The sequence below is a fragment of the Macrobrachium nipponense genome, chromosome 4 (assembly GCF_015104395.2).
Source record: "Macrobrachium nipponense isolate FS-2020 chromosome 4, ASM1510439v2, whole genome shotgun sequence".
Taxonomy (NCBI): domain Eukaryota; kingdom Metazoa; phylum Arthropoda; class Malacostraca; order Decapoda; family Palaemonidae; genus Macrobrachium; species Macrobrachium nipponense.
The window spans coordinates 48,600,077-48,610,460 of NC_061100.1; the positions used below are offsets into that span (position 1 = coordinate 48,600,077).

The 10,384-nt window shown below is 37.4% G+C and overlaps 1 protein-coding gene across 6 annotated transcripts in view; it reads left to right on the forward strand.

The window, feature by feature from the left end:
• LOC135210920 (uncharacterized) overlaps window positions 1-3,966 on the forward strand; it is a 304,637-nt gene extending 300,671 nt beyond the window's left edge. For all 6 annotated transcript variants that reach the window (XM_064243882.1, XM_064243884.1, XM_064243881.1 and 3 more), the window contains one exon: window positions 1-3,966. This exon is cut by the window's left edge and continues 867 nt beyond it. In XM_064243882.1, the coding sequence (XP_064099952.1) occupies window positions 1-2,855 (2,855 nt within the window). In that variant the 3' untranslated portion in view covers window positions 2,856-3,966.
• The last annotated feature ends 6,418 nt before the right edge of the window (window positions 3,967-10,384 follow it).

Genomic DNA, 10,384 nt, shown 5'->3' on the forward strand with positions numbered 1-10,384 from the left:
ATAGCCTAAAATGTGAATGTTATGACCCTCAGACTCATGTGCACAAAGAAATACCCAAGGCCTTTGAACGACCACAGAAGGCTAAACGATCGAAGCCAACTTTCAGAACAAAACCTTACTGTGGTATGAATGACCATCTGAGGGTTACCTTTGGTAATTATCATAAATATATGCAAAAATCTAATAGAAGTATTTCAGAAATACAAAGCAAGTTGAAACTAGATAAAGCTGCTTTGTCGAACATTCCCAGGAAACCAGCACATGGTGATATTAATAAAATTGAAAGTAAGCAAGCTGTTAGTGACGAGGAAAATGGGGAAAAGTGTAAAGAACTGAACATTGACAAGACAGACCAGACACCAGTGTCATCAGTACAACCAAAGTTCTTTGTACGAAAAGATCTGGTAATAGAGGACTATAGTACAATTACAGAACCAGAATCTGCATGTACCAATGTTACTTCCATACATGCATGTAGCACTTTGAGCTCAGTACCTGACCAGAAAAATGTAACAAAAGTTGAAGAAAAGCCAATTGAAGAGCCTCAGAAAAAAGGACGGGGGAGACCTGCTGGTCGTAAAAGCACAGTTAAAGATGTATGTATTGATGCTGACTTTTATTATATGTGTGAAATATGTGATTCAAGCTTTTTCTCAAAAGCAGAGCTACAAGAACACATGTTTTTCCATAGACTAAAATCACGTAGTCGACGAGGAAGTAAGAGAAGTTTGGAAAAAGATGAAGACAGCAGTAAGAAAGCAAAATTAGATGAATGTGCAGTGTCTAAGGAAGAATCTGAATCTTTTAATTTTGAAGGTTTCAAAAGGTACAAGTGTCGAAAGTGTAAGGGTCATTTTGCAAATGTAACTGATTTGAATAGACACAGGGCTCAAGTCCACAATAATGACTTGTCTGTAGATTCTTTAGAAGTTTTGAAATGCAACTATTGTGAAAAAACTTACAGAAGGGAACGTGAACTTTGTAGACATCTAAAACATGCTTGTCCCAATGCTCCTAAACACCTAAAGACTGCTTTAACTGTAGGAACAACACTCCAAACACTACAAGATAGGGGAGATGGCCCACATTATACTATGGTGAACAAGAGTATTGGAAGCTTGTTGAAAAGTGATGTATCCCCCTCTCTTGCCAAGGGGCCATATAAGTGCAGGTATTGCCATGTTGTCACAAAGTATGAGAAGGAAATGAAAGATCATATTTGGAAAGACTGCACCAGTACACCAAATATTATTAAGAAAAGGAGCCAGCAAGGCCTTTCTTTAGAGGAACTTGGATTCCATTGTCAGGAAGATGAAGTAGAGGATATGATAATGAGTGGAGTAGCAGCTGCCATGGAAACAGATGTCGAGGAAGAAGCCACATTAACAGAAATAACAGACACATCCTCAGCTGTTGAATCTGGTTTTTCACCGCCATTGAACAAATCCAAAGACCCTTTAGTTTGCGCATACTGTGGTATTTGGTATTACCGAAAGGTTTCTCTTGTTAAGCATATGAAGGAAAGGTGCATTCTTATTCCAGCAAAGGATAGGAAACTCCTTAATCAAGGGTCTGATTTATGTGATGCAGTTAATCATAATGGAAAGAGCTTCTGTGAAATTTCAAACTCTTCTGGAGATACAAAACTAGATTCATCATCAAGAGGTTTATACAAGAAAGTTCAAGGTTCAGATTATGAGGAAAGATGTACTGATTCTGACCTAGATACCGACTCAAATAAAAATCCGAATGCCACAAATATTCCAATAGTGTCAAATGAAGATCTGAAAAATGTCAATACCTTGCAGAAAGTAATTTTAGGCAATAATAATAATAGTGGTACTTGTTCAAATGAGAGTGAAGCCACATCAAGTAAGCTGGAACCAGTTCAGAATAAAAGGAACACTAAACAGAAGGGGACAAGATGCAATCGTTGTCATGAAACTTTTGTATCTCCTGATGCTGTTTTAGCTCATAGTAGTGTACATCATGGACCCAAGAAAGGTTTATATAAGTGCAAACTTTGCCAGGATCGTTTTCAGAAATACAAACAGCTCCGTGAGCATGTATGGTTGCATACCCAGGAGACTCCATATAAGTGCCATTTGTGTGATGCAAGATACAGAGTTAGTGATAACATTTTAGAGCACCTTATTTCAATACATGGCTATCAGAAAGCCCATGAAAGGAATATTTTCAAGTGGTTGCCATGTCGTAACGGAAAGTACAGAACAATGGATACACCAAAGGGCGACAGCAACAGATTTGAAAGTGAGGAAACTTTGGAAGGCTTAGATACCAATTTAGAGAATCTTGCCGAAGATATGGTCGTAACTGATGACATGTGTACAGGTAATAATGAGGATAGAATTGCAACATCTAAAGGAAATTTAACTAAAACATCCAATATCCCAGAAAAAGCAAAAGCTATGAACATTAGTGATATGGGTAAATTGGATGCTGAAGACAAATGCAAAGATTCAAGGGGTAAATTGGATGCTAAAGACAAGTGTAAAGACTCAAAGGAAAGTAACGACCTTGGTGGTTCAGATATTTCACCTGAAGATGATGATAAGAAAAGTGATTTGAAAAGTACATGTAAAGGTGATCCAAAACAGCTTGGTAATCAAACTGAGCAAGAGAGCAGTCAAACTGCACAGAGTATTAGACAAATTGTGAAGAAACCTGATACTGAATCACCAACAAAAGCTTCTCTTGACAAGGGAGACAAAGAGCAAGTTGGGACATCTAGTAAAGATGATGATGATGGAGAGCTTTTTTCTGGTTTGAGTAATTTAGACAGTATAATTGAAACTGTGAATCTCACTGATGATAGTTTAAGTATTTTAGAGTGAAAAGTACCTTGGTGTCCATGTGCTTGGTGCTGAGTAAGAGTACTTTTCACAGTCATCTCAGGTATCAGTCATATACCATTTGGAAGGAACTTTGCTCTTCAAATGTGATGTTGGTTTCTTTACATAAAAAGTGTCATGTAGTTTGTAATTGTTTTGAGTAATGGATGAGTCATTTGTAGAACATTACTTACAAAATAAAACTAGAACATTCATCAAAGCAGCCAGTATGCAATTAACTCTCTGCCAAAATCTCCATAACTCCAAATCTGAGAATAGTCAGATCAGTACAGTTAGGAGGGTTCTTAATCACTAATGTTATTTATTTTGCAGTTCTCTGGAAAAAATGTAACTGTAGGCCATTGACAGGAAGCAATTAGCAATTTAGCTTAAGAGAAGTTATTCTCAAAATTGATGGGTTCTGCCAACTCATAAGGTGTAGGAAGTCCTCAACTAAAACAAACTTCCATTGAAGCTTCCACCATATGGTTGGGTTCTTGTAAAAACATAAAACAGATGAAAGAAGGCTATATATTTACAGGAAAAGTTATTTCTGCTGTACACTTTTTGTTTTCTAGTTATATACATATATATTCTAAAGCTCAAATTGTTAATATGTATAGCATATAATCTGAAATTTAGTACACTATACTAAAGTAGTGATTGTTTAATTTCAAAGAGAATGTGATGTCCTATTCAGAAGAATGTTAAGGAGAATCGATAGATTTGCTAAGACAACATTTTTTAAAATTTTCAGGCATAATGAAACTTGGATATTTGTTTTCAAAGATATTTTGTATTGTGTTTTTGTTCCTGTAAAACCATGTTTCTGGCTTAATTTACTGGAGAATGTATATATAGTATACAGTAATTCTTTTACATTGTTTTCATATATGTCATCCATTTACAGTCATGCCAATCACTGTATTACATTAGTACTCCATGTATTGTCTACTTTCTGTAAACTTCTAGACTTTCCTATGCATTCAGGAGTAGATATAACCATCTCAATTAAATGTGATATTTAGAAATAAGATTTGCTTTACTTGTACATCATTGTATATACATGTTGCTTTTTATAGGGAATTTAACACTTTGCCCAGTACAAATACAAAATTTGTTAAAAGTTACTTTCTTTTTCCTTCGTTTAATTAAATTTTTTTTCATGAACAATGAGTGTAACGAATTTTTTAAAAGGTCATTTAGCGCATACTGTAGTTACTTCCAGAATTGTTTAAATTTCTATCTTTATTCTTTAAGAAGAAAATGAAGTTTTTATGTTAAAACAAAGTTTAACGGTGGTCGCGGGTTCGATTCTCGGCCATTCCGTTGAGGAGAGAGAGATGTGTATTTCTGGGGATAGAAGTTCACTCTCGATGTGGTTTGGAAGTCACGTAAAGCCGTTGGTCCCATTGCTGAATAACCACTGGTTCCATGCAATGTAAAAGCACCATACAAACAAACAAACAAACTTGCACCCAATGGTGGCATTGATTATGTGTGGAAGTTTTCACCATCCTGTGTGTAATTGTAAACTTTTCAAGTTATTAAAACCTGTTTAGTGTTTTATTTATCAATAACAATTTCTTATTAGAAAAAATTACAGTATAGTTCATAGAAAGTATTGAAAATGGATAGTATATAAAAGTTTGAGTGGGTAAGTTGTCGTTTGCCTTGGCCCTAATGGAATTATTCCCATAAGGTATGTTTCGAAATCTGCGAATTTCCAATTCTGCAAGGCCGTGGATCAACCAAATTCTTGCATAATTGGGGACGGTACTGTATACAAGAAAAGTAGGGAAATGGTCATAAGCATTTAACCCCTGTAGGGCATTAATGTAGTTAGTTGGCGAGTTCCGTTATTTGAGGACCATCAGATATACCTGCCTTAAGTTTCTCCATGCTTTTTATTGAAACTTCTGATGGAGAAAAGTAAATCCTCTACCTTCCCTGTCCAATGCCTTTACAAAGTTCTTTATGAGACTGAGTTTGATGTGTAGTGGTAGAAGCAGTATCTTGCTCGGTTCAACCTGAGGGTGGGACAGAACGTTGTAACCCAGGTTTTAACCCTTGTCTTGATGCCACTCTTGTCTGACATAATGTTGGTCATCAGCATAGCTATCCCATGAGCGCAGAAAGCATGGGTACAGCCAGTCCCCGGGTTACGACGGTGTCGGCTTACGATGTTCCGAGGTTACGACACTCATCTGGGAGATGAAATATGACACCAAAAATGCAAAACAATCAATATTTGAAGGTTTTTTGATGAAAAATGCCATAAGAATGCAGTTTACATAGTTTTCAATACACCCAAAGCGTTAAAAGTAAGGTTTTCTTAGGATTTTTGACGATGTTCCGGCTTACGACGATTTTCGGCTTACGACGCGTCTCAAGAACGGAACCCCCGTCGTAACCCGGGGACCGCCTGTACTTTGCATAACCACCTTAAGTCCTAGGATGAGTCCAACAACTTTAAAGATCAACACAGATCAACCATTTATGTTCCTGGTAGTTCAGAGCAAACAACAGACGTTCCATGCTTTTGTGGGATTCTTTCATTTCAACTGAGTGCCCAACAGGGATCGATGAAAACTTGTTTCTGTTATTCAGAAGAACTGCCTTGAGACTTCTGTTAGATGAGTCAATGAAAATTCTCCATTCCATTAGCATCATACTTTAGACCAAGTAATTCAATCAGGTCAGCAATATTTTTACAGTAGACCAGTGAAGATGCTTCATCAAATGTGAAGAATTTTCTAAATTCTCTCTCATGGTCCCGATACCAATGGAATGTTCCTGGTGCCAGTAAACATTTCTCTCAAAGACGAGAACCCAGTAGCTGGGCAGACTCCTTGGAAAGGTTCAGGTCATTGAGTCTGGCTTGGGTCAAAGGCACCGGTTGTTCATCCTCTTCTGGCCTGTTTACACCACACTTGGCAACAAACAAACACCACACTCAGCTGTATCAGTCATGTCACTAGATTCAGAATCAGAATTAGATTTCATGGTGAAGTGGCTCGGGAACAGGAAGATCAGGGCCATGGGGGACTGGCTTTATGGCAGAGGGAACATCAGGGTATTGAATAAGGTGCCTGTTCTTGCGATTGATACCTTTTAGATTTGTCATGCAAAAGTAGCAGTCGGTAATGTGATCTTTCCCTTCCCTCCACACCATTGGGACACCAAATGGCATACTTTCCCTTTTCTTGTTCCTCCAATCCTGTAAGTAAGCACTTCAGTGGCACTGTTGGTATGGTGTTGGCGTCCCACCTCGGTGGTCGCCAGTTCGATTCTTGGCCATTCCATCGAGGGGTGTGAGATGTGTATTTCTGGTGATAGAAGTTCACTCTCGACGTGGTTTGGAAGTCACGTAAAGCCGTTGGTCCCGTTGCTGAATAACCACTGGTTCCATGCAATGTAAAAACACCATACAAATAAACAATCCTGTAAGTTCTACACACATTCTTTGTAGCAGATATGAGGAGCAAATGGCTTATCTTGGTCCCTAGTTTGACTCCAAAATAAGCCTGATATGCCTTCACAAAATCCATTTATTTTTGCTTGACGGTCTGGAAGAACCACGTCTGCAGATGTAACAGAACCTATTAGGATGATTTTTACACTTCCGATCCATTTTTATACATATCTAGATCTGAAAAGAGAAGGAAAAATAATTATTAAAGGTTACCCACGACCCGGTTTTGCAAAAACCAAGCCCATAAACTCTTGGATAATTGCAATATTTTGAAAAAATATGCTGGAATAGAAATAGACCAGATCTTAGAAACCAGACCTGACCCAGGAAAATGAACTGTATTTTTTAATTCGGTATGCAAAAAGGGTCCTAAATCAGTTGGAAAACCCTTGACCTTTGTAAAGAAAATTTTTTTTTTTAAACACAGGCCAGTGTTATCAGTGCTTCAAAAGTTTTATCAAAGTCTGTGATTGTACATATATAATTTTCTTGATTTTGATTAATCAACATTTTTTGGATACATGGATATGAATCTGTATTTTCTTACAGACTATCAAAGTTACATATAAATTCCTGTGATTTTAATAAAATGCACTCATTAAACTGTTTATCAGTGAAGAATGACAATAGCAGAGCGTGGTCTTCTAATGCAAAATGTTTTATATCACCTTTTTTAATGATTATTTGATTGTTAATTATCATTGGAAATGGGTACAAAGTGACTAATGTTTGTTATCCTAGTATTGAAAGGCACAATTAAAATAATTTTATCATAAAGCACTTTGGAGCTTATTTAATTGTAATACACAAATACATCTTTCACAAGTGGTTTAAAATGTTTCTCTGCTACACAAAACTTGATAATGTCTTCTAACTCTTTGGGAGTGATTAGTGTTGGGCTCAAAATACCTATATAAGCAAGCAAAATGGCATTTAATGTGTTCTTATGTTCTTGCAATATCACTCCACTTTCAAGTGTGAATGTATTAAAAAAGTGTTTTCCAATTTGTTTAGTTCTTTTGTTACATTCTGATTGACTTGATTTATACAAATTTTCAGTTTTTCTCTACCACTGTGCCTCTTTCTGCTGCCCATTTTTCCATTCTGTCTATTCTTTCTTTTTCATGTTCTAAGAATAGACTTTGATCAGATTCTTTTAATATAAGTTTCACTAAGTGTTTTATGCCTATAATATGGAGGTTATGGGAGTTCCATTTGACAACGTCCTTGAGAGAGAGTAAGTTTTGTTATTTGTGTTGCTTTTGAGATAGTTTAGTATGTATTTGTGTTTGGGTTTTCTGTAAGAGAGAGACAGAGACAGAGACTGAGAGAGACAGAGAGGGCGTAATTGGTGGATGGATGATTAACGATTGAGTTGGCTGTTGGTGAGTTCTGGGTTGTCTGCTGGTGCTGTTAGAGTTAGAGTTGTGTGTTTTGGAGTCAGTCTTGAGTCAGAGCCTGTGATGATCAGTAGCGTCGGCAGCGGTCTATGAAGAGTGTTGAAGTCATTGAAAGTCAGTTAAGTTGTGTGTTATTGTTTTGTTGTTTAGTTGTTGCTAAGTTTGATATTGTTTGCTTTAGAGTTGTTGTGCCTGTATTGTTAGATTTGTTGTGCTTATGAGTTTCTGTTGAATTATGTGTGAGTTGTTTAAGGTTGTTGTTGGTGAGCTGTTGTGATTTCTTGGTGGGTGTGTGTGTTGCCTTTTTGTGTTGTTGTTTTTTGTGCTAGTGATAGTTGTTGAGTTGTGGTTATAGTCCTTGTTTGTTTGCTGTGTTGTTGAGTTGTGGTTGTATTCCTTGTTTGTGGTTGCATTGTTGAGTTGTGGGGTTGTGGTCCTTGGTTGTGGAGTTGTGGTCCTTAGTTGTTGTTAGTTGTGTGTTGGTTTGTGACAGTTGTTAGAGTCTCGGCAACCTCAACCAGCGGACAGCACAGCATAGCCCTGAGTATCTGGAGTTGGGTGAGTACATGTCCTTGTGTTTATTCGTTGTGTGTGTAGGTAGGTCAATTGCCCTGTGTCTATTCTGTAGTGTAAAGAGGAAAGTGTGACTGAGGGTGAGTTTGACAGCTGGATTGGTTATGTTTAGTTGGATGTGGAGGGGGGGGGGGGATTTTGCCCACTTGTTTTTTGAGTTTGTGATCCCGCCATATTATTTTTTGGCGCCCAAACAGGGACTGCTGGTGTGGCACCTGCAGGACGATTGGGGTGGTGAGTTGTGTGAGTGGTGAAGGAAAGTGAGAATGGAAGGGTTGAAGGAGATGGAGAGGCTGAAGGAGAAGTTGCGGTTGGCGAGGGAAGCTAAGGAAAGGTTGGAAGTGGAGAATGAGAGGTTTAGGGTGGAGTGTGAGAAGCTGAAGAGCTAGTTAGAGGAAATGAGAGGAATGCTAAGGAGTAAGAAAGTGGAAAAGCGAGTGGATAAGAGTACGACTGACAAAGGTGATTTGGTTGTGATAAGTAAGGGAAAGAAAGGGAAGACACAGGATAAGGGTAAACCCGAGGACAAGAATAAGAAGGGGGCTGAGGAAAAGAAGAATACTAAGGGAAAGAAGGTTAGCAAGGGTGATGGACAAGATGAGACTAGGACGGTGTACATTGGGGAGAGGACTGAGAGTGATTTAGATAGTGGTGAGTGGAAACAGGTGGGTAGAAAGAAGAAGGGTAAGAAGAGCATAATCAAGAGTATGGAAGTGGACTCGCTGTATTTGGAAGAGTGAAAGAATGGTCAGAATGGAAGTAGCGAAAGTGAGAGTGAGAGCGAGCAGGAAGTTCGAAAGGCTGTGTATATGAGAGAGGTACACCGATGTGCACAATACGAGGAATATGGTAGTAGAGACATAGGGGATTTTTTTTTTAAAGAATATGAGAAGTATTGTGAGGCTAAGTACAGGCGGTCCCCGGGTTACGACGGCTCCGGCTTACGACATTCCGAGGTTACGACGCTTTTTCTTAAATATTCATTGAAAAATCCGCCCTGGGTTACGACGCTTGTTCCGAGGTTACGACGCTGACACTTCTGACGCTCCGAGTTAACTACGCTTTTAAAAAACGCATACTATGATAAGAATCCTTTATAGTTTAGCACAGTATATTAATAAAAATAAGTTTTTGGTTAGATTACAACAAAAATTTTGAGGTTATGATGATTTTCAACACTTTTTATGTCGTATTTTTTAAATTTTTTTAGTGACGCCTCATATGCGGAACTAGTTTCCGAGCGAATGAATACACTAGCTTGGGATGCGCAGTTTATAACAGTCCAAAAGCGCAAATATACATAAGTATACATAATTAACAAAACTAAGTTTCTGGTTAGATTACAACGCAAATTCCAAGGTTACGACGGTTTTTTATGCTTTTTAACGATACCTCATACGCAGAACTAGTTTCTGAGTGGAGGGCGCATAAATTAATTTACGCTATTAAACTGTATGGTAACCATAGTCAAGGATAAGGAACGCATTCTCAAACAATATACATATCCTTTAATACAAAACAGCAAAATATCATTGAAACATTATTTCACTTCAAGAATCCATTTATACTCTACTTAGACTTGGATATAAAAACCATAGTTTCTCTCTCTCTCTCTCTTTGTATTTTCCGATGAAAATAATCACTAATTACTGTATTTTGATGTTTATTTTCATAACTAAATACATTTTTATAATACAAAATGATTTACTAATTTTCAAATATTAATTTTGAATAATAATGTATTAGTAAGTTTAATAAGTTGAAATGATATCACATAATAAAAATAATAATTCTCTCTCTCTCTCTCTAATTCAAAGATGTATGTTTTTTTGTATGATAAATAAATGATTTACTATTTTCAAATACAGTAGTACCTCGAGATACAAAAGGCTCTACTTACGAAAAACTCGAGATACGAAAGCCAATGCGAAAAATTTTACTGCTCTACATACAAAAAGTTTTCAAGATACGAAAGGTTGTTGCTGTAAAGTCCCGAGATTTGCCCGGATCACCGAGAACAATTTTAAAACTCCCGCGCCACCAACTGAGTAAACTCGCCACCATCCTCCCGCTCTCCCATTGGA